This window comes from Dysidea avara, chromosome 6 (genome assembly GCF_963678975.1).
Source record: "Dysidea avara chromosome 6, odDysAvar1.4, whole genome shotgun sequence".
NCBI classification, from domain to species: domain Eukaryota; kingdom Metazoa; phylum Porifera; class Demospongiae; order Dictyoceratida; family Dysideidae; genus Dysidea; species Dysidea avara.
The window spans coordinates 14,852,463-14,877,701 of record NC_089277.1 but is presented as its reverse complement, the minus strand read 5'-3'; the positions used below and the strand labels follow the sequence as shown (position 1 = coordinate 14,877,701).

At 37.1% G+C, this 25,239-nt stretch overlaps 2 protein-coding genes and 1 long non-coding RNA gene across 6 annotated transcripts; 2 read left to right on the top strand and 1 right to left on the bottom strand.

Moving 5' to 3' along the window:
• Positions 1 to 3,564: 3,564 nt before the first annotated feature.
• On the top strand, positions 3,565 to 5,138 carry LOC136257879 (uncharacterized). 2 transcript variants are annotated; one of them, XR_010702249.1, is made up of 5 exons: positions 3,565 to 3,694; positions 3,738 to 4,523; positions 4,585 to 4,715; positions 4,766 to 4,853; positions 4,912 to 5,138. It is a non-coding gene; the product is annotated as an uncharacterized lncRNA (long non-coding RNA). The 2 variants fall into 2 exon arrangements; XR_010702248.1 differs by having other exon boundaries at positions 4,585 to 4,853.
• Positions 5,139 to 8,741: 3,603 nt separating this feature from the next.
• On the bottom strand, positions 8,742 to 16,448 carry LOC136257896 (beta-adrenergic receptor kinase 1-like). Its single transcript, XM_066051217.1, has 22 exons — positions 16,096 to 16,448; positions 14,908 to 15,045; positions 14,776 to 14,852; positions 14,488 to 14,549; positions 13,718 to 13,819; positions 13,428 to 13,502; positions 13,314 to 13,375; positions 12,530 to 12,587; positions 12,385 to 12,476; positions 12,146 to 12,315; positions 11,967 to 12,097; positions 11,813 to 11,907; positions 11,650 to 11,754; positions 11,550 to 11,595; positions 11,278 to 11,369; positions 11,163 to 11,229; positions 11,015 to 11,101; positions 10,878 to 10,953; positions 10,431 to 10,511; positions 10,230 to 10,375; positions 9,175 to 9,312; positions 8,742 to 9,095 (listed from the first exon to the last, which is right to left on the bottom strand). Exons 2-22 carry the CDS (start codon positions 15,009 to 15,011, stop codon positions 8,931 to 8,933), a joined length of 2,031 nt encoding a protein of 676 aa, XP_065907289.1. The 5' UTR covers positions 15,012 to 15,045; positions 16,096 to 16,448; the 3' UTR covers positions 8,742 to 8,930.
• On the top strand, positions 16,413 to 25,129 carry LOC136257897 (uncharacterized). 3 transcript variants are annotated; one of them, XM_066051219.1, is made up of 3 exons: positions 16,462 to 16,621; positions 23,583 to 23,952; positions 24,010 to 25,129. In XM_066051219.1, exons 2-3 carry the CDS (start codon positions 23,590 to 23,592, stop codon positions 24,949 to 24,951), a joined length of 1,305 nt encoding a protein of 434 aa, XP_065907291.1. In that variant the 5' UTR covers positions 16,462 to 16,621; positions 23,583 to 23,589; the 3' UTR covers positions 24,952 to 25,129. The 3 variants fall into 3 exon arrangements, 2 of the variants coding, with proteins under 2 accessions (XP_065907291.1, XP_065907290.1); XR_010702291.1 differs by having other exon boundaries at positions 16,413 to 16,621; positions 23,738 to 25,129; XM_066051218.1 differs by having other exon boundaries at positions 23,583 to 25,129.
• Positions 25,130 to 25,239: the final 110 nt, after the last annotated feature.

Below are 25,239 nucleotides of genomic sequence, written 5' to 3'. Positions count from 1 at the left end.
AATAGTGACAGACAGCTGGGGAGTATGGCGTTGTGACAAAGTGTTTATTTTAGTAAATATCTAGCGATGGCTTTACTTACTGTTTCAGCGGTTCACCATCTTCATGCTATGTACTTTAATGTATACTACAATGATATACCTGGATTTGTGGAAAGGTACTGATTACTACGATAAAAGTTTCTGTGTGCATTAGCTGCATCGTACTGTCTTCATTACCTGATACATGATACACGCAAGTCTACATTGACAATATACAATATGGCTAATCTCAACTCTTTGGTCAGTCATGGATGACGTCAACACAGTATACTGTAATGTTGTGACCTCCCCTAGTCTCTGTTGAGGCACCACAGCCAACTGTGGTGTAGTCTTTCCTGCAATCCTGTAGTGGATGGTTGTCAAACCAACAGGTGTTAGTCTTTGTGTCACTGCCACTGGGCACTTTCTGACAAGTGTATGTAATGTATAACAGTAAATTACTGATTTTTGATTGTATATGTGTACTATCAATAGTTCATAATAAAGAGGTCTTATAGTATGGACTCTTGGTACAAAAGGTTATTGGTAGAACTTTATTGCAGGAAAAAAACGCTATAATGACACTTAGATGGTTTATTAATTGCAATGTTGGTTTACAGTTAAATGGCTTCTATCCATGCAAGAATTATGATGTAAGAAAACAAAATGTTTGGATTACAGCACTCTCGTATGGTGGTCTATAGCTAGTATCACATTAAATTTTTTTAGTTCACAGATTTACTATACAGATTTGGAGACCTGTATGCCTTAATAACTTTATGAGACCAACTAGATGTGATCATCATTCACATGTAACTAGTAGCTAGTAATGTGCAAGGACTTGCATGAGGAATAAAGTTCTCCTAAAATTAGCTATTTGCTAAGAAAATGCATGTCTTGATTGAGTGAGAAGGGTGGTGGCAGCCAATTGGTCATATTCATAGAGTTGAAGAATTACACATAACTATATTCAAATGTTTTGGTAGATCTTTTAGTTAAATACATAAACTATAGCTACCTGCCCATTTCTTTGTTCTGTTGTAAATGAGTTTCTGGTCACCTCTTAGCAGCACCGTGTGAACAAAATTCTATCATGTCAGCAAGGTAAGAGTTTAATCTCAGAGGCTCGTAAGATGGAATACAATCCATCTATGTACATGTGTCCTGCTTAACTATGTTACCTGATCCTGCATGGTGGTAGCTGCAGCTTTATGTGTTTAAAGTGTCAAGTGTTCACAATTTTTCACAGCAATATGTGAAACACATTGCTCTTCAAAGCAGGCAGTGAAGTGCAGCTTAGTAATCTACTCTATGAATTTCCATACTGGGCATCCACCACAGCGCATTAACGTTATTTCATTAGTGGTTATATCCATTTAGTGGTTTGAAGTAACAGCTGTTAGTGTGTTTGTGTCGCCAATGCTTGGAAGGGACTTATATACTTTGCTATTCATTCATGTAAGCATGGTCTATAGACATTTTGAATCACAAAAAAACTTCTATAGCTGCTAATGGTCTGTCAGACTGTCACTATCAAATGCATGAATTTTAGTAGGCACAATCAAAGTTTGGTAATTGTAAGGTTTCAGCCAGGGTTGATGCTAAGTTGCTGTTGCTGCTTCCTTGAGCAAAAAAGGTTACTCACATTGCTCCGGTTTACCCAGCTGTTAAATAGGGACCTTTCTTAAATAGGGACCTTTCTTAAATGGTGACTTTTTTGGTAGCCCTAGTTTTAAATGCATTTGGTTGAATACATATTAAACTATAACATTACTTTGTTCTGTTGTAAATGAATTTCTAGTCACCTGTTAGCAACTATTGTGTGCACTATAATACATATCTACATGTCAGGAACATGCATTAAGCATGTAGCAAAGTAAGTTTCAATCACAGACGCTCTTAAGATGGAATGCAATTCATCTATGCACGTGTGTCCTGCTAATGGTGGTAGCTAGCTTTTTATATATTAAAAAACTAACTTAAAAGTGCCAAGTGTTCACAATAATCTCCACAGTGATGTGTGAAGCATATTGAGCAAAAGCTCTTCGAAGCGGGCAGTGATGTGTAGTGCAAACAATTCTATGAATTTGCATACTGGGAATCCACCACAGCACATTATTTCATTAGTGTTAATGGTTATATTCATTTTAATGGCTTGAAGGAACAGCTGTTAGTCTGTGTGCCAATAGTTTGAAAGGACTTATACTTTGCTTTTTACTCATGCATGCATGCAAGCACGGACATTATAAATCACAAAAAAATTCTGTAGCTGCTAACAGTCTGTCACTATCAAATCCATTACCTTTGGTAGGCACAATCAGTGCTTTGATACATGGAAAAATTTAATGTTGTGTAGTAGCTAGTGTGTGTGTGTGTGTGTGTGTGTGTGTGTGTGTGTGTGTGTGTGTGTGTGTGTGTGTGTGTGTGTGTGTGTGTGTGTGTGTGTGTGTGTGTGTGTGTGTGTGTGTGTGTGTGTGTGTGTGTGTGTGTGTGTGTGTGTGTGTGTGTGTGTGTGTGTGTGTGTGTGTGTGTGTGTGTGTGTGTGTGTGTGTGTGTGTGTGTGTGTGTGCGAGAGAGAGAGAGAGTAAATGAGGCAGTTAAGATAAGTGGTCTGAGTTTGGTAATTGAAAGGTTTCAGCCAGGTTTGATGCCCAGTACAGTTATCCAGGTGTTAAGTGGCAACCTAGTGACAACTGGGGAGGCAGACCATCCATGGCTCTGATATAACATATGTAGTGGGTGAAGGTACAGGTGATACTTAATTGGGCTGCCATGCCCATACCTTCACATGAGATACTGTATGGTACACCTTTCTGTGAGTTACGTATAATACTAGTCCTGCCCTAATTATGCTTACGATGACTCTTAGCACCAGCCTACATGAGTAGCTAGCACACAGATGCAGTCAGGTAGGCAAGTGGTACCTGAAGGTATTGTCTTTTGTGTGTGTGTGTGTGTGTGTGTGTGTGTGTGTGTGTGTGTGTGTGTGTGTGTGTGTGTGTGTGTGTGTGTGTGTGTGTGTGTGTTGGGCTTTGCTCTGCTAGTGTAGGCTAAGGCTGACTAGGAAGTTGACAGGAATGCTTTCAAGTACATGAATATTTTTACTAATCAGTGTGGACAATCTAATGCTCTATCATGCTCGTATATATATACCAACAGCATGCATGCATGCACAGATTGCACACAATCACCCAGGGCCGCCCAGAGAAATTAAGGGGCCCAGGGCAAAGAGTTAAAGTGGGGCCCTTGACCCAAGTTGTAAGGTGAAGACCAAAAAAAAAAAAAAAAAAAAAAGGTCACAACCTGCTGGCAATGACAATAACTACCCATCACCAACCATATCTCCTTATCTATAAGCTTGCTATACTGCTCCTCTGAAGAATACTATGACTGCTCTATTAGAGTATTTAGATCTGACTGCTCTATTAGGATATATCGATCTTTTAAACAAGTATTCAGGGAGCCCTTCCTGGGGCCCCTTTCAGGCTGGGGCCCGGGGAAAAATGCCCCAGTTGCCCCCCCCCCCCCCCCCCGTGGGCGGCCCTGCAATCACCTTCGCTGCATGTTTCTTCCGATTGTTCTAGTCGCAGTTAATAACGAGGCTCTAGCAATGATGCAGCTTGTTGTCATCCAGAACTAGAACAGTGCTTGTGCTCTATGGCAGACTTACCTGCAGGTATAGCTATAAAGACTGTCACAGCATTTATGATCGTTCATAGATATCGCCTCTTCCATCCTTTTCCGGCGACGCCACAATTGTATACCTTTGCTACAGTAGCTAGCTACAGTGCTACACGCATTTGGCGGCTACAAAATCGCATGTTGCTTGCTTGCAAAAGGAGTAGAGGATAACACCCCCTGGGTCGAGAGACAACTGGGTGCATTTCACAAGCACTCATCATCTCTATAGTACAACCACCTCACAGTGAATTGGTTAAGTCTACTTTATAGATGACTGCAAGTGCAAGCTACCCTGACATAGGGAACTTTGCAGAAAGACATATAGGAAGCAATGGCGGATCCAGGATGAGGCATTTGGGGCAAATGCCCTCCCTTCCATCCCTCCCCTTGTGTCAGACACGTTTTTGATTAAAATAGCTACTAACTTTATGCCAGGCCAAGGAACTCATGAAAATATGCACATTTTACTACAAATTCACCTGAAACCAAAGCGAACCAAAATCAAACTAACTGTGAAAATTTTACGCAGCACCTTCGTAAGTACTAAGCGCCTCTAAAAAGAATTACCGTGTTGCAGTTGTTTATGACATTCAGAGCCTTTTAAAACACCTTTTAAGACTTCACAACCATCTGAAAAGGACAAAATGGCAAAAATAAACAGTCAGATACTACTAAAGGGTGATTATTTTACTGCTTCAAAAAAGCAGCACTGAAATAGAGAATCTGGCTCTCCCCAACCACTTACAACTTAGCCTGTTGTGCCCCTCCCCTTGCCAACTCCTGGATCCGCCCCTGGGAAGAGCTGCATTTGTAGCAATTGTGAGGTAAGAAGATGTGGCTAATTCATGATTCATTATTAATTTGTTATCTATCATTGCATGGCAGTGGGATCTGCCATCAACATCACCTAGCTACGTAAAGTTGTCAAAGGAAGTTACAAAGTAGTTACTGATGCTTTCAAAACTTGGACTGCTGATGAAGATGTCTTGTGGTAGTACTGTAGATGAAATCACATAGTAAGTTCTGCTATAGTTCTTGGAAATCAGTATTTTGTGGTCTATTGAAGTTAGGCAGTGGAGAAACCTGTGATCATGGCTGGATCTTGTGAAAGCTATGAGTGACACTGTACAAGGAATAGTATACATTAATTCAAGGTTTGTCACAGAAAAAAATTGCCATAGCAATATTTTTATTGTAACAACATTTTTACAGATGCTACCTATAAGAACTATATATAACTATTGATGAAACAGATTAGGAGAAGAAAGCTGCACTCAACGGACAGAAGTAAAAGAGCCAATCTACATTAATTTTAGTGACGTAACATCCCTCAGAAAAAAAGAATCCTGAGGGTGTCAAGAACTTCAATTTGTGAACTGAAAATTATAGTTACTGTACAAATGATGTGCTTTTTTACTTATTAATGAAATACGTATTGTGGGTAGTAAATACAACACAGGAGCGAGACATTGCTAGCTATATTACTAGCGCAGTATAAAGCAGATGCACAATATAGAAAATGTTGATTTCAGCTACAGGATTTTTTACATCCTGTATGCATTTCACAGTGTTAAAATGTACATTTCTTCACTGCCTCATTTCCAGCACCATTCTAGGTGCAGTAAATCTTTCTCTATCCTCTGTATGAAACTTTACTGAAATCTACTAATGTTCTAAGTATGAAATGTGGCTGAAATGACAAATTTCATGGTCATTTTATACTCATTACCTACAAGCGGACATGGAACGTTTCGCCCAGTATTTGTATTGTAGAGGTCAAAATCTCATGTATATATATGCTTGTGAATGGTATCTTGAAGGATTCAGTTATAACTGTATAATACTAACTTGAGACCTTGCTTTGAGGGTGTGGCTAAATACTTTAAAATTTGTAGCTATATATAATTATTATGTAGTTACATGCATCAAATAATAGTAGTGACCATTTTAATCTTAACACACAAAATGATTTCAACCTTTGCCATAATTATGTACTTGACAGTGCTTGTGTGCTGATGAGCTGTTAATTTGTTTGTGGTAGCTACACCTGACAAAATTACCAAGTTTAATGTTTCTGGGCACAACATAGTTTCAATGTTGCATGTTACTACTCCTCACAGCTGACTGCCTACACTATAACTTATGTTACTTGTGGCTTGTGAAATGACATCACTGTAAGATGCAAAGAATACTAAAGCCAGTTCTCTAGACAACTTGAGAACATATGATAGAATGTTAGCACTAGTGATATTATTGTGCTGTACTAACAAGTTAGTAACTGCTACTGAACAATGTGATACTTATCAGTTTGGTACTCCTTTCTATCCTGGAGAGTCTTGTAAGGAGATCTATGACCTCAATCCACAAACTCACAACAGGACAGGATATTATTGGCTTGTTAATCCTCCTCGTCATGTATATTGTGATATGGAGCAACGAGTAGTATGTGGTAATATTGGTGGATGGACTAGAATTGCTAGTGTTAATATTACTAGAGGAGATGAATGTCCAACTGGATGGAACAAGAGCTCACAAGATGGTATCAGTTTTTGTAGATCACCAAGTGACAATGCTGGATGTTATCCCATAATATTCTCATCTAAAGGAATAAGTTATCAGAAAGTTTGTGGAATGACTAGAGGTTACCCGAAAGGATCACCCGATGCATTTTTTGCCAGTACACAGCTAACTATTGATGGAGTATCCATAACTCATGGTGATCCATGTCAACACATTTGGTCATTTGTTGCAGGACTAGGATCCAGGTGTCCATGTGCTACTAATTCTGGTGCAAGACCGACTTTATTTGTCGGATCAAACTATTTCTGTGAATCATGTACTAACAGTGGAGGACATGGCAATGACGTTTATTGTTTGTCAGATCCTTTATGGGATGGACTTGATTGTCCTACCGGTAACACTTGTTGTGATGACCCCAACCTACCATGGTTCTATAGGGAGTTGGATGCAGCTACTATGGATGATGTGGAAGTGAACATGTGTACTGATGAAGAATATTCAAATGAAGGCATCCTTGTGGAACAACTGGAGCTATACATACTATGATGTATTACATACATCATGTGTATACACAATATTAAAGTTGTGTAAATTAAAGTATCTGTTAATGTGTTATATGTATATGTAATCATGTCTTGATGAATTTGGAACCATGTAAATTTTATATTATGCATATATATTTTAGTTGGATGTCAGCACATACTTTACTGCATGGAATTATCATCAAGTAGCTATGGTAGTCTTAACAGGGTTGAAAGTGGGTCAGAACTGTTGACCCACTGACTTGAAAAAAGTAATTGGGGATGGAATGGGTTAGCTATACTGATCCGTGTTTAATTGAAGCAGAGGTATGCATCAGTAGCTTTGTTTTGACACAGATGTTAAGTGGTGATGATTTCCACAAGACCCAAACTCAGCTGCATTTATGGTATAGGGGTGCAATGTCTAATACAATATGTCTGATGAATAATTATATCAATACATTTATTGCAATGCATTGCATAACATTGCAGGCCTGGTAATTTACCTATGATATAACAGGTTACAATAATTATGTGCAAAGCAGCCATTATAGTCTCCAGCATAAATTTCCTAAGTTTGTAAGACTCGAGCAATTCTTAGTGCACACAAACTGTATGTATGTATGTGCCTGTTTGGATACTACAGAATTGTGATGAAAACTTTAAAATTTGGCAAAAAATCATTCCTAAAAAAAAAAAGCTTTCCAGTAGAAGTTAAGCTTCAATTCATAATTTTTCCAGAAAGTTTTGCTCTGTATATGGTATGCGACTGAGGGTGAGCATTAGAGTGTAATGTCAACATTACAAAGTTCTTTAATGGGAAGGACTAATACTGATTCATGCATAACAAGTGCTGCGGCCATGTGCAGTGGTTGTCACAACTAAAATTTGCAGATATTGTTTTTTGTCATCAGAGATTTGATGTGGATTGATATGTATACACCTAGGCCTGCATCTATCAGCTATTGCACCGATGGTTTGACTAGTGAGACAAAATATTTAATGTTTTAATACATGCAATAATTCCCCTAATAGCTACACTCAGAAATTCATACCTCGTACAATTATCTTGTTATTAAGTCATGACAGTGTAAATTGCAACACTTTAAAACATTTACTGATTACAGCTAGCGTTAATGTAGTTGGTCTTCCTATACAAAAAAGCAAAAGCTTCATCATTGCCACCCAGTGAAACTAGCATTGTGTAGGGCATCTGTAATCCCTTTCCTTCCTGTGGGTCACATCACTATTCCTAGAGGTTTGCCTACACTGGTTATATAAAGAGACACACCATGGCCAGCACGGACTATTGTACATGTCTTGGCTGTCTACATATCTACATTATTCCTCTCTATATAGCTATAGCATCAGTCTATGACCCTGAATGGAGCTCCCCTTCCCAAATATACTTCACCACTGATACCTAGCCATAAACATAGAGGAGTCAGTTAGATACTTGAGAAGTGGGTAGTGTTAAATTAAAGTTTTAGGCACTGGAACAGCCAGTGCAGTAATAATATAAAATATATGGAACTTAAGAATTCGGCGGCATCGACTCTACCTGATGGTGTTACTATTGCCAGGCGTTCAACAACGTCCTTGGCAAATGACTTCGGGGACATAGGCTTCTTCTTGGGGGTCTCACCGATGATATCTGCAGACACATCCAAGAGACTACTGTCCATGTCTTCAATAATGCTACTTATGTGGTGGAGAGAAAAAAATGTAAATAATAAAATGTTTAATTTTAATGTTGTAGTAAGTTAAGATATGTGTTAAGAGGTGATTGGTGAGAGAGAAGATAGTAGACGGAACTCTGTGACGTTGTTCAGAATTCCAGGAGACTCTGACAATATTATTGTCAATAGTCAGGTAACTAAGAACTTAATACTAGGGTTAAAGGTTATACATTAAACACTGATTTGATACTACATGAAGCACCCAGGAGCATAATGGGTGAAATTTTTGGTTTGTTCCACAATGAAATCTTTAATCTGCACTGATCAAGAGCCTTTTATAATGTTTTTACTTTGCAAAAGACTAGCACCTTTAATTCAGCCCGTTTATCATTTACCTGTGTAAAAACACTGGCAACTTTTATGTGCAATATAATCCATAGAAATATGGAACAGTGATTCTTATTGTGTGCTGTACAAAGACGTAGCAAACTTATAATATGAATGCTAACTGTTAGAGACTATCTGGTAGACTGGAGCAATGGGGTACGTGGTGTCTTCTTTGAGAAATAAAATTGGAGTTATGTGACTGAAGTATCCCAGAGTCAGGCAGAGCACTTGAGTAAACTTGAGATGTCTCCCGTAGCAGACTGAGCCAAACCATATGATCAATTGTAGCCTGCAAAAAAAAGACTTTCATTATGCTGTATTTTATATTGGGGACTGATCTATTTGTGCGATGATCAAAAATTTTGTACCTCAAATTTTAGCTGATATGCTTCACGTTCGCCTACCCTCAATATGTGAATATGTTTGGCGTTTTTGGCTTCTACTTCTCTGATGAGTAGTGGCCCGTCAAATACTATCATAGCTTCAGCAGATTTACTACACAATTGCTACATATAGAAAATACACAGAATATTTTGTATAAACCATTATCTGAAATAGAGCTATCTGAAATAGAGCTATATACGCATCAAGCTTAAAAATCAACTCTATTGCTATCAATAGTCTGCATAAACTATGCAGGTGATTATTTGTAAGTTGCCAGCTTGTCTCTTGAAAAAACAAACCAACTGAATTGAAAGTTGAGGATAAATTTTTAAAAATAGTAAGGCATACAACATATTTGTATGACTAGTAAATCAGTGGCATAGTAAAACTATTTGTGATACCAGAACCATGCACAATATGATATTTATGTTAAGGGAAGGTATAATATACTTTAGTACAGTTCATGTGTTTTGCAAAGCACACTAGTATGTGAACAATGTTATAGCATACAAAGCATGCCAATGTACGAAGGTCTGTAACATGCCCTTCTTCAAGGAAAACTTTTGAAAATTAGACCCTCTGGAATTGAATCCGAGAGAAGTTATATCGGAATACTACACAATTGTAATCTTGCTGGACTGCTGTATTAGGGTTACAGTAGACCCTCAGTTATCCGACCCTTGTTTATCAAAAATTGGAAATGACTGTTCTATTAGAGTATTTTAAGTACAGGTGTATGTTCTATTAGAGCATTTAAACAAAGCTCTGTATATAAATGTATGGGCTTCAGTTACTCAAACTATTCACTTACCTAAAAACGTTTACCATTGCCTGAGACACATTGGGGTTCGGATAACTGAGGTTATACTGTACTGCTCTATTAGAGTACCTTAATCTTGATTGTAATATAGGGCATGGTTGTCCTGGGTACTGGCTATATATGCCCCTTGACTAATTATACAATGCAAACATTATTAATGTTGTTATTCATGAAGTACTTTCCCTTCAGAAATAACTTGCTATGTAGATACTACTATACCAAGTAGTTATCTGCCCATTCAAGATGATCAGCGTAAAGCCTAAAATATTTCTTGTGAAAGTGATGCACACCAACTGTGGTAGAAAGCTTTTGTCCAACACCTTGGAGAATACATTTGCTGTCTACGAGTGCAGGAGAATAGTAGTCTATGTAATGAACCACCATGATTCATGTTGAATGTGATTTATAAATCATTCATACCAACATGGGCCTTGATCAATTTGTTCCTTTCCTTTGCTTCCAGCTTGTCTTGGGCATTATTAACTACTTCAAACACGGTGTCTGTAAAATATCACATTATTAATGTAGCTAAGGCTTTCACTAGGGGTGAAACAGATATCCGTATTATCCAGATATGCAGATAACACTTTACTATCTGGATGGAAGTTTGATTCCCATCAGAATAGTTTACTAGGTTGAACTTTCCTTGATAAATAGGCTTAATTCACAGTTTAATATTGCTATAGATTAATTTTTATTTGGATGTTTATTTCTATTCTAAAGTAGTAAAAAAGCACATTCATGATGAAATATACCATTTTTTATAGCAAGTGATGATGTCACCATCTGTAGGATAACCGGAAAGGTATAATTCAGGATATTCAGATAGCAAAATTGATATCTGTTTCAGCCATAGCTCCCACATACCAATTATCTCAGTTTGCCAGTGGTTACCAACTACTCTGCCAAAATTTTCATACAACATCTCATCCTCATCAGTAAGCTAAAGTAAATGCATGCATGCATTAGCTATTACATAGTTGCATAAGTTGTATAATATGTACTTTAACATCTTTCAGAGCACCTTCTTCAAAACCCTGAGCTTTAACATTGCACAGCTCCAGTTTATCAGGAATTAGTGGTGGTTTTAACTAGAAAAGTTTTAACAATATAAATGCGATCTAATAATGCTTAGTATGTATACGTAGCTACCTTCTTATCAGCTGCGTCATCCCAGTCAGTGCCATGAAACAATGAACATTCCTTCAGTTCACTGGCTCTACAATAATGAAATAATAAAAAGGTGTATTTCATTTCAATGTCATACCCTTTCCCACGACATCCTAATCGCACATTAGGATGTTCTGTCAAGAGACCTCTCAACACTTGCATCATAGCTGGTGACACATTATTGGAAGCCTAATTAACATTAATAGATGATTATAATTTTGAACGGAATAACAGATGAATATGTATGTAAATAGACATGCACATTTGTAATATACATACACTAAATGGGATAATTTTCATACGCATATTACAGATTTTACACCCATACAAATCATGGGTATATGAGTGAACTTATTTGTATATGCTAACCCCATCTGATGATTGCTGATCACTTTTGGTCAGTCCATCGATATCCCTACAGTAGAGATGTACAATGTTATTAATGTTTACACTTGGTAGTACAACTGACTTTCCAATCAGTCGACAGCACAGGCAGCCAAATGAATACCAATCAGCTGTAAAAGTGTATTCTTCCTTTTTCACAACTTCTGGAGCCATGTAACCCTTAGTGCCACTATCACAGTACAATTACTACAGTAAGAATGACTATGGTGCTGACATATGTAACTTACACTTTTTGTGATGGCTTTGCTACTAAATAATTACAGGCCAGACCAAAATCAGAAATTTTTACATGACCATTGTCATCCAGGAGAGTATTAGAAGGCTATAGAGAGTATTAATAGTATAATGGAACTCTTATACATTCATCGCTATGAAGCATACCTTCAGATCACGATGAACAATGTTGTTACTGTGTAAATACTCTAGTCCAAGAATAATTTCACACATGTAGAACCTTGCATCATCCTCACTAAACACGCCATGTTTTTTGAGGTGATAATGCAAGTCACCACCTGTCAAGCACTTTAAATATACCATTCAGTACACTGTATAGATGTTACCATTCAGTAAGTCAAGCACATAGTACACAACAGTTGATGCTTGGAAACAGTAGTGCATGTTAACAATAAATGGATTGCTTAGACGAGAAAGAATATCACGTTCATTCAAAGCCATGCTTTCTCCTCTCTTCATCTTAATGCGTCTTTTGTCCAGACACTTTACTGCAAACCTTTGTGCCATAAAAAGAAAAGAAATCATCAATAATTGTGTTGACTTTAGGGGTTCCATAATTGCTTACAGTTTTCCTGTGTCATCCTTTCTGCATGCGTGCACCTCACTAAAGCCTCCCCTCCCTATCAATCTCAACATGTAAAAATCTTCAATATCCATCTTAAGGATAAATTAATTACAAATATATACGACTGACTGTGAAACGAGCTTACACAATGTGGCAAATTCAGTTCAATGTGTTTCCATTGGCAGTATCTAGCAAATGCTGGGCTATACACATGTAAAACATTAATCCTGACAAAGTTTCCACATAACAATGAACTGTATACATATATATATATAAGTAACATGTACACGTAAAGTTTAAGGATGCACGTCCTCTTTATTCTTACAAGTATGAGAAACTTTACAGCAACAAATGCCCAAGAGAATAGTATAACTGAAGTTTATTGTAAACTGATAAATACATTATTTTAAGGACTTACTGTGTACAACACTTCAGGGTCTACCTTATAGCAATAAACTTTGGTGAATTTTCCACGATAGGGTTTTGGTGTGACAAGGTTTGGGGAATCTGTTAATAGCTAATTATAGTTTTCTATTGGATGAAAGATTTGGCAGGTTTTAGTTTTGCAAAACATCGCTCACTTGCCAAATTCACCAAACCTTCCTACTATATGGTTTGTTGATATATATAAGATTCCCATTATCATCAACTATAAATGGTTTATACAATTTTCATATTGCAGAGACAAAACTGACTTAAAATATTGATAGTGTTCCGTTTCGAATTGTCATTACTCATAATAAGAATGTCTACTAAATTTACAGTGCATGCATGTATACATGTTAGCTTAATGTATAAGCTTCACGCTATAAGATGTTCACTTCTACATGGTTACACACATCAAATTTTATGGCCATATTTTAAATTATGAAACTGCATAATTATATGTATGCAGATTACATTATTAATACATATACCACAATCTGTACCTTTTAAGGAACTCTCTGAATTTTGATCCTTCTAGCATCGATACAATATCTTTCTTAACATTCTGAAGATATAGTATACACGTAGGATAAGGCTGGGATACAATTATTTTTGACCTGAAAAACATTGACAGGGTATGAGCCATTCCGAAATGTCTCAACAATGTAATCAGTGAGTTCTTTTGGAAATATCTGTAGTAAATAAATAAATCTATGCATACATCCATCATAAGTATGTTGTAACGATTAAGTAGATCAAAAGATTAGAACTCATGATCAGTATCTTACTCTGTTAGCTTATCACCTACTTTTAATAGGTGCAACTAAACTTTCACAAAATAGCTAAAGCTTTTGTGATTTTGTCCAGCTCACAATAAAATTGTGTATTTGTGACATATATGCCTCACACTTTCATTGCTCAGCAAGTCAGGCATCATGTATCTATCAAATATCTTTTGACTGAATGCTTTCCTGTTGTGTTCCATTTTTGTAGCTTCATATTTCTCAATCTAGTAAAAGTACACACAATATTAATGTGTGTGGTGCCAAATTATTGTAGTTCGGAATCCAGAAATGCTCCAAGAAGAGTTTCAGATTCCCAATAACTAGCTATAGTGAAACCTTTTTGCAATGCTGTAATAAAAGATGTTTTGGTGCTACCTATCCTAATTCAGATACAAAAATGCATGGAACCAGACCTGTTAAACAGTTTAGTACTGAAACCTTTCATATTCATGAAAGAATGAAGTATTTTGGGTTCCATGATTTCACCAATGATTTCAGTTTCACTGTAGCAGTATAATACTACATGCGACACTGGTAGATATATATATGAATGTTGGTATATGCATATGTGTTTATCCTATAATACAGATGTACTATACTATGTAATACAAAAATCATAAGTACACAGGCTATCATAGGCAATGAAAACTACACAGTTATACACAAGCATGTCATCATCTTTGCCACATATACAGATCTGGTTACAAGTCTATAAACAGAAGACAACTATCTGCTACCAAGTGCTGACTTGACACTTTTGGCATTCTATGTATTAGGAAAAAATCCTTACAGTCACATGTACATTTTTATGGTCCTACAGTGAGCTGTACATACATGGGTGCACAATTGCACATACATTATTGAACTTATTGTAACCTATTTATATACGTACTTCTTTGAGGAAATTCAGCAGTTCATAATGTAAGCCACAGAACAGTGAGAAATAGTGCTTCCCTATGGGCAAGAATTGAAAACAACATTATACTATAGCTTTAGCATGTAGATTTATAAGATGATATACATCAGTATGTCATCAAAAATATTTTAGCAGAACAAATTTAGCTAGTCAGTTTTAGTATAAACGCATTGCATACTGAATATCACGTCTTTTTTTTTTGTCATGAAAATTATTGCTAAGTTTACATACTGTGTTGTTTATGCATGTACATAAATGAACTACCTAATACATCTTGGTACACATATTTAAATGATAGCTCCCCTTGATCCTTGAGGTGATAGTTGACAACACTGTGAACACTAAATTAAAGAATATACAATGTCTGTTGCATTAAAGTGGCTCACATGTTATTACCTAATATCAGGAAGGGTAAACTTCTTGTAGTTTGGCTTTGCAGTAGAGTCCAGTGCAGTAAAGTATGCAATATCATTTGTTATAAGGGACTCTATATCTGTCATTATTTTGTTTGTTGTCTTCACTGTGTAGCAGAGGCTATATAGAAATACAACTAAGCTACATGACATGTACAGTACAGGTGCATTTGCGTGTGTGTGTGTGTTTGTGTGTGTATGCATGCATAGCCATGCAAATGTAGGATGCTTTCTGTTTGTGTGTGTAGTGCCAAAGGTTTTGCCATCACAGTTTTCACTTGTGGTATTGGTCTTGAGTGTCTGTGCATGTGCGTATATGTATGTATGTGTAGTGTGTGCATGCATGCATTTGTTTTCCGGTATGTGTGTGTGCGCGTGCGCACGCGCGTGTATGTGTGTGTGTGTGCATGTGTGTGTACGCGCGTATGTGTGTGTGTAGCTACAGCACAAATTATGATTATGCTATGAATATACAACAATTCAGAATTGATGTAAGATCACACATATAGCTAGAATGACATAGCTATGTAGTCAAAATTAATTTGCTACGATGTTGAGATAAGTAACACACACATGAAACGCACTGCCATGCACGCACACACACACACACACACACAAACAGTTAGCTATTTACATAATAAATCAACTACATACATAACTGTACATTTCTGAAGTATGTGCCTACACAACTGAATACATGCACTGATATAATGTTTGGGCTAGCCATCACTATAGAGATCACTCTGATTCTGCAATGCTATACCTACATGTATTGTAAAACTTGTAATAGTGATCAGGTGAAAGTAAAGCATTAGATATAGCAGAATTAAACTTCGACACCAACGCATTGTATTTATTTAGCTATTAACTGAAGGTTTTACATTGACAATACCTGGTCCTACAGCCTGTTTGAAGATATACACCGGCCCCATTCGGTACTGTTGAGTCTAATAAATGTAGCTATTGCAACATAGAAATCTGTATTCATTCACCATAGATCTAGCCATAGATATTCGAGTACAACTGATCTATGATCTAGCCAGCGCCAGATATAAATAGCGGCCTGAGCCAGTTAGTGCATGCAGTTAGTTACAGTAGCTACATTCTATGTACCGTAGCTAACACTTTCGATTCATCAATAACCTTTCAAGCATTGAATAAACTACCTTACCCTTAAATAGCTCAGTCACTGAGTAGCTACTACTCAGTATAGCGGCTCGCTCAGTACGACGTCAGTACAACTCTCTCAGTCTGCTCTGGTTTTACGTGAGATCCAAAACTGCTACCAGTGGTTAAATTGCGATTGTTATCCGTCATATTTACGGTAGTTGGAAGGCCTGAGAAGACCTACTCACTGAAAGCTCTTGAGCCCCGGCCTGAGTCACGGTTGCTGTGATACGTTGAAACCTTGTAGCGCAGAACTGGCGCCCGCCCACTGTCCATATAGGTCTACCACGTAATGCTCAGAACTCTCTGTGTAAACTCAACTTCTGATTATTGAGTCTATTTCCTATTTCAGCTATGGAAGCGAAGAACCACTCGGAGCCACAACAGCTCGGATGGCGCTTATAAGCGTGTATATAATTATCAATATTGAAGCGTCTACTAGTACTAGCGTCTACAACCAGGGACGGCGTTGACCCTACGGATGCGTTGACAAAATCTGGTTTGAGGATTGATAGCGATTAAATATCAAGGTACGTTTTTTTCAGTGAAAGGTGTACTTGCTGTAGTGTTGTAAGCGGTTAGGCACTTCCATTCAAGTCAGTGTTTGCCGCATGAAAATCCGAGTGAAAATCAGTGTAGATTCCCATCCTCTACGGCCTGCCCGGCTCAGTAGCACCCGCGTACTCTTAAAGAACCAGAGCCGAAAACACCCGTGCTGAATAATGCATCTATCAAAGTATTGCCCCACCTACTCCCATGCGGGTAAGGAGGGGATTTGATCAAACCATAGGTGGATGTAGTATCCAGTATGACCAAATTCTAAGTTAGTCTAATTCTTCTACACACTGGGGAAAATTGTAGGTCTGTAATCCCTTCCTTTCTCCATTAGAAATCTCAACCTTTGTTTCATGCATTGCCTAACTCCCACACCTGGGGCCTAAATTTTTGTCTAGTCCTCTCGTTTTCCCGCTTGGGGGGGTAGGTGGGGCAGCACTTTGATAGGTGCATAAGTAAACATGCAATAAAAGATTGCTATAAATTATGATTAAATTGTCCCTTCAATTGCTATGCATTCACCAAACATGCGTACACCCTAGTACTACTGAAAAGTAGAGATCATGGAAGTTTGGGATTTCTTACCCAAAAATACCAAAAAAACCTCCATAACAGTTTAACGATATTGGTTAGGCATAATGCACTTAACAATATTATATATCCCCCACCTCCGGGCAACAATGGGAGAAAGGTGAGGATTTGATGTTTTCATAATTCTAATTCCCGACCTGTGGGAAATGAGCATCAAATCCTTACCCGGTGTACTTTGGGATTCTTTTAGGAGGTGCATAGCCTGTAAAGTTGAGCACACACTAACAATGGTGTCACAGTAGGTGCGACCAGTGAGACCAGAGTCTCACCTCACCACTTTTTGGCTCAGTGAAATTTTATACAGTTTATATCTTAATTGTTTAAGATTTATTGAACAGTATTATGGAGGTGCTTTTTGATCAGTGTCCAGTTTTTACTTGTTAGGTAGCTAGCACCTTGAACACATACAGTCAGTATTTCAGCCCAAAATTGCCTCCAAAATAGCATTCAAAATGTGAAATTTTCCTGGGGAAATTTTTCCCTTTTTTCTCTGACCCCCTAGACTAGGACTGAGCCTTACCACTTTCATTTTTACTCTGACACCCCTGAACACTAAGATGGTTGAATTCCTCATGATTTTTGAGTTCAAAATTTAATCAGATCGAATCCCCAACTATTCCCCAGGAGGGGGTAGTAGGATGTGCCTTTAGAGTGTTCCCAAACACAAGCTTTTAGCAAATTTGACAAGCAAATTGACGTCATCTTATTTATATACGTATAGTGTCGCCAATTATTGGCAGGTACCAGCTATTGACACTTGTAAATTATACAGACTACGAAATATAGGAAGTTACATAAAATAACTTTGTATTGGAAACCTGTATGTTGTTGGGTCTAACGTGAATATCTCTTGAATGGCTGGCCTCACAAATTTGCCAAGTCTGCTGATCACTGAGGTACAGAGTGCTGATAATACATACCTCATGCTGATAATTGGTGCACTATATATTTTGCGATTTCACTTATAACACGATGGTCACTCATGTGAGATAATTAAAATTTTGTGTGATAAGAGACTAAAGACTGCTCCATTAAATAGTTCAAACTGGAAGTGCATACATCATTCCAGTGAAGAATTACAAATTACAATCGCTATACGAAACGATGCCAATAATTGGCAACTTACACTAAAGTAGAAGCATGTGACAGCATTTCCCATAATGGGTTACTTTATGTTGGGGTATCCAAGACAAATTGTGGAAGTGGTTTAAGAGTTACTTATCTGGTAGAATATGTGTTTAGTCCTAAGAAGAGATTTCATCTTAGCATTAAAATGCAAAGGTCCTGACCAAAATACCAAATACAGAAGATTGTAACAAATATAGTATATATAAGGACTTCAGCATTATAATATCACCAAACCCGCCTTGGGATCAGCACTAAAAAATAGTTATAATTCCTAAGGCCTATATGGGTGCTTTGTTACAGCTTTAACTGGTATCAGTACCAAACAGTGACAGAATTGGAACATTGTGCCTATATGTATCTTTGTTGAGATCACAAGTTACATACTCTTGGAGACCTTTAAACCTTATCAAGAATATTGGATGCAACAATATTTATTTTAAACAATTAGCTATAGCTCCAATTAGTCTGACTCAAAAATTTTAATTTGCTACCCTTAATGTCTACCTTTGAACTTAACGAAAATATTTTTATGCTGACGTCACTCCACTATCCCTCTCCTCCTTCTACATCATCACCTTTGTTAATGGAGCTACTAGGTTTTCCACAAGAGGTAATAATGATTTTCTCCAAATGATTTATCTCTGTCTATCAAGGGTAAACAGACTAGAATATGGAATTTTTATGGACACATTTTTTATCTATTACTTCAGACATGATAGTACCAATGCAGTAGATGCTCCAATACTTTCTGACCTTAAATATTTCTAAGTAAGTAATTTAAGTATTGTAAGTAATTTTTTTTCCAGAGCTAGCGGACCTTCAGTACTGTACCCCCAATACCACTGATTGTAATTTATTGTGTACCTCTATGCAATACTGTAATCAAATCAAATTCTATTCAACTGAAGTTTCTAACCAACCACAATTACACATAGTTAAAAATGTTTGCATGCACGCACATACACACGCTCATTGTCAAATATCAAGTTAATACACAAGGCAATTTTTTGGCCTAATCTTCATTTCTACAAACTGTAGAGGAATACTCTGTCCATTGAGTCTGACAGCATACTTGTTTTTGTACTCATGGTTAATACGAATGTCAGCACACGCATTATACCACCATCCATGGGATGTACCTTCTCGTTCATGTACAGCACAGTTATATATTCCACTCCAGTTATCATTATCCCTATCTCTAGTTGTAAACTTCATGCCATTGAGTGGGTGTGTACTGAATGGATCAGTAGTAACTCCATCAAATCCTGATATGGTTAATGGATACTGTTCAGTGGCTGGTCCTACTCTAAAGTTATTATATGATAGATAACCTATTGATCCATTAATAAATGTATAGTCAATACGTAGCTCCCACTTCCCTTGATTGGTCATAGTATGCATTCCACGTAATCCAAACCAAAATTCTCCATTTAGTCTACCAAATCCATCTTCATAATTTACCCAGTCTCTGTTAAAGTCAACACTTCCATCTTGTCTCCTCTGAATAACCAACCATCCTCCTCCTCCTGAGGTAGTATCACAGTATACTCTAGTGTTGGAACACTTTACTCCATTAAAGTTAGCAATAGTATAGACCCCTGAAACCTTCACATTGAAATGGGTATTGTGATAGCCAAGACAACAGCAGCTTTCGATAGGTCCACCATTAGTTTGACACTCTCCATCTATTCCTATAACACTAACAACAAGTATCAAAATTGCAGCAGAGTTCATCATTGTAAAAAGTGATCATCTGTAATATGAAGCCGAACTTTTATACTATTGTGCAATGGCTTCTGTATGGGCGGTCCTTGCGCTGCACTGTAACTTTATTTACAAATATGATCATTCAATAAACTGATGGCCAACTATACTGTCCTTATTTGGAAGCACATCAACTAGCTACATGTCATATGCAGCACCTAATGTGTTATTAAGCTATTATTAGAGTGATTGCCATCAATACCCCACACATTCTAGTATAAGTGCTCTACTGGTATATACCAATGCCATATAAGGAGTATGTTACAAGTGTGAGAAGTTTTATACTTGAGTATAGGGATCATATAAATGTAATGAAACGATGGAAGTCATTTACTTGTGCAGCTATATACTACAGAGTATAGCCCTGACTGAAGTAGGGATAAAATGTCCACTAGTATAGCTGCAGGTATAGATGACTTTCCTTGTTTTATTTCTATGATCCCTATTCAAATATATTTTCCTTATACTTATTAAATAATAATTGCAGACTCTAAAAGAGTATTACATGGTATGTATAAGTATGTGTATGGTAATAATAATATTTAGTAATAAGTACTAATTGATTAGAGCTTCAAAATTCTCCAAATAACAATTAAATATGGCATACAAGCGGACAGCCCATTTCCATTATTCCATTGTGTCACTACATTTACGTAATAGAACTCTTTCTTCTTTAGCTGCATGTGTGTGCACCTTATACTAAAGTAGTCTGCTGTATCAGTGTACAATTCGTTACAGTATGCCACATGTGGGTTGACCAATGCAATTCTGTGCAAACTGGTTTAAGGATTGATGTGTGCTTGCATATGCACGGTAAATTTGTGACACAGCATTACATGTGTATCTGACACGTTTTGTCCGGATCGTCCAGATCTGATTCACTTTATAGGTCTGACCTGGATTGGATCATGTGTGAAATTAATTAATAAGTTAATAATGTGGAAGTGTTACAGTAATAATGAATCATAGTCAAGTCCTACTGCAGCCTAAGAGACGCCCACGATAATGTGTTACTTTCTGCGGACATTTTTTACTTGGAGCCATCTCCATGTATTTATCAGTAGGTGTATTGCGGTCCGTAGGCATGTGGCATCTGCAGGCTTATTGTACATGGAGCCACATTCACTAACTGATTGTTATTGTATGAGTCCTGCAGCAGGCCTACTTCTTTCTTTTCAGGAGCCATGCATGCTCACGTTTTGGGAATGAAATACTGTCTCTGTAGACATGTGTGGAGCAAAGGTGTACAGTAAAACAAACTAGTGAAGGTCACTACTAATTTCTGCCACAATTCTCACTATTTTTGTGTAGTGACGTTCACTACATTTGTAGTGACGTTCCCTACCTTTTGTAGTGACCCTCACTACTTTTGTAGTGACGTTCCCTACTCTTTTGTAGTGACCCTCACTACATAATAGTGAGTGTAGTAGTGGGATCACTACACAATATAGTGACGTTCACTAAAAAATTAGTAGTGAACGTCACTACACAAAAATAGTGAGTATTATGACACTAGTAGTGACCTTCACTAAATTTAGCATACATTATTTTTGTGCCATACATTGCTACTTCTTGCATGTACTTGTTTTGCTGTTTATTGAGATACATAGCAGGATATGCAGACAGCAATTCACCTAAAACTGAGGCATACACCAAGAGTTGTACATTTTGAACACTCAACTGGCTGACAAAATAACTGATTATAATACGATGCAGTGATCACCAAAAGGCATAACTTAAGTGCATTATCATCATTGTCAGATCACCATCTTCTTATATAATCATGATTATGTAACACAATGTGAAGTTTTCACAGGAGCCCTTGAGCATGCACCACAAGTAGCTGTTTATATGGACTCCTGCTTTTCTATTAGAGAATTTTTTTAGAACCAATACAATAAGAGTATGGAGGCACAATTCAGAATACAAACTTAACTACACTGTACTTTTAGCATATATATATATATATATATATTTAGCATCTGTGACTGTCTCAGCAAAAAATCTGACTTACGCACACACACCTTCCAAATTTTTAAACTTTTTCAGCATTATCTGCAGTGTCCAAAGAATGGAACACCAAAGTTTTAGCTTTCTGTGATGAGTAGTTTTGGAATTATAGTGCTAATGCACCTATCAATGTTATCCCCCACCTCCCCCCTCCCGGGCGTAGTGGGGGAAATGGTGGGGATTTGACTTTTTGAAAAATCAAATTCTCCACCCACTGGGGAACAACTAGTGGTCAAATCTCCATGTAGTATCGCTGGAATGAACTTTAGGAAACAGATCAATTCTCATAGCTCGCAAGCTAAAGCAAACGCCTAAAATTTCGAACGGTCAAATGCCCCACTAGTGGGGCAAAATTTCTGATCAAATCGGCAAAAATCCCCCACTAATCCCTTAGTAAGCCCGGGAGGGGGGTAGTGGGGCTTAACATTGATAGGTGCATAAACAATAGGAAGAGCAAAATAATCGTTGTATAGCAACTATACTGAAAATGAACTATACAGATGCTTACATTTGCAGCCATAACTTCTGTTTGTATTATGCATTAGTCTACAATGTTGCAATTTGGCTTAGAATGGTCACCATGGATTAGCACATCAACCAAGGTATAGTGTTAGCCCCTGCATGTAGTCACTTACACATATGGGTATGAAGACAGTTTAGTTGAAGAATCTTGCTTATGTTTATCGCATCATAAACAAACACACATGACACGTACACCATTGGAGCTACAGAAACAAAACAAAAATTTCATTAACAAAGTTTTCAAAGATTTTTCATTTTTACTATGGTTGCCACTAACTTTCAAATTGGTAAAAATAGTTTCGGGACAATTTTATGGAACAGTTTGTCTTCAGATGTTGTGAAGGCTATCGCTTTGTCATCTTTTGTTAAGTATTTGTATTTTAACTCTAGCTGTTGTATTGTGTATTTATTTAGGTACATATTTCTGTATGTTGTTTTCACTGAAAATCAGCATAAGTTGAATGGACTCCAACCCATCTCTACTTATTACCCATCTCTACTTATTAAAGCAACTTATACAACACTTCTTTAGGAGAAAACCTTTTACTCCAGCTTGTTAATTTCTCATCAGTGTTGTTGCAGTTTGTCTTCTCCAAGTAGATGACCCGATTAAAACTTGTGTATTTTTCTTTGTAGCATGCATAATTTTATGATTTTTTTTCAAATTTTGATTTTCTCAATACGTATGCTTGTGCGAACAAGTCGGGTTTATGCTGAGAAGGTCACATTTATATGCATGTACATATGAGTGAATGGGTCAAGTGATAGGCACACTCAAATTTTCATGCTTGTGTTTCATGTTATTGAAATGCTTAAACAATGTGTACACATGCAAATAGTCATGTGCTTTACCTTAAGTACTGTTGTTTACTGCTTAATAGTCAACAATAGTCAAGTTAGCTTTTTGTCTTTTCTATGCAGGCATGCTATGGAAAATTTAATCGAAGATGTTGATCTTGCAGATGATCACCAAAAGCCAGAATTTAAGGCGGCACTTCTTCACATTATATTTAAATGTTTTGCCAATTTACTGTGCCTTGTTGTATCATTACCTTGTCTACCACTGTTCTTATTAGGTATCCTCATATGGGGATTACCCCCTACAATACCAGGTTGGTCCAGATTCTGCAAGTTTTTTATTGCTGCGTTCACAGAAGGCAAGCCAAAAGAAAATATACCATTTACAAATCGAGTGTTACTGTTCCTAATTTTTTTCAACGCACTAGTTAACGTACCTATAAATGGAGTGTGCTGGTATATAGATGAGTTGGTATATCCTTCATACCACAAGGTGAATATTGATGAGCCAGTGTTCATGATTTCAGCACCACGTACTGCATCTACTCAGATATGCCATTATCTAGAAAATGATAGTGAAAACTTTATTACTCCAATAGTAGCTGAATCAATACTTCCTTATATTTGGGTATGGAAGTTAGTTGTGCCAGCTTTAAAAGGATTAGGAATGAAGCAAGAACATTTCCTTGCCTTAAGCCTTTTTCGTGGAGAAGCTTCAAAGCGCCATGAATTCAAGCTGAATAGAAGTGATACTTGGGATGGTTTAGTGCAATCTTGGCATTTCAGTGTGTTTTCGTGGTATTTAGGCTACTCTTTCATGAAATGGGGATTTTCATATGCTACACTCAATGAACCAATAGATGAAGACTTTCGAAAGAGTTTTGTACCATTCACAGATTGTGTACTGAAAAAAGTTATGTACTGCCGTGGTGGTCCCAATCAGCGAATGATTATTAAAGGACACTTTCTATTGGTTGCAAGGATATTAGAAGAAAAGTACCCTAAGGCTAGATTCTTCATGATTGTACGACACCCAGTGGAACGCATCTGTAGTTTTATTAACCTACTAAAAGTAGTTTCAACAAATGGACCATATAGAGTGGTCCATGGCTTGTTCCCTATGACTTGGAGGGTTGCTCGTGACTATGCAATTCATACACAAGTTCCTTATTGCAAACAAGAAATGATGTTTTACAAAGAGCCTGCAGATAACAAGCTGGTTATTCCATTCACCATGTATGTGAACAACTTGAGTGCTACTCTTCAATGTATTTACTCATTTTGTAACATTCCAATACCAGATGATGTGGTGTCTAATGCTACTAGAACACAAAACACCACACATGATCGTACAAAGCATCGGGCTAGCTATGATCCTAACTTCAACAAAAGTCTGGCTAGTTTAGGAGTTAATGAGGAAAAGTTAATGGAATGTCTTAATGAATACATTGATTGGATAAATACACTTGACAGCTACAAGAAAACTGACTAATACACTGCACTCCTTAATTTACGTATATAGCTAATTTTATTGGATGTCTATATAATTATGTACTATTTAACTATTTGCAAACTACGTATTATGCAGTGTTGTATAGTGCAATAAGGTACACAACTATGAGTATATATACAGTACTCTTAAACATTAAATTAATAAAACAGTGTCCATTGGTTCCGAATGGGGTTCTTTGAGATAATAAAGTCATTCTCTAGGGTTCATATATACTTGAAATTAACAAGGACAAACATGACTGCCTTGCAGACTCTAAATTGGATGGCT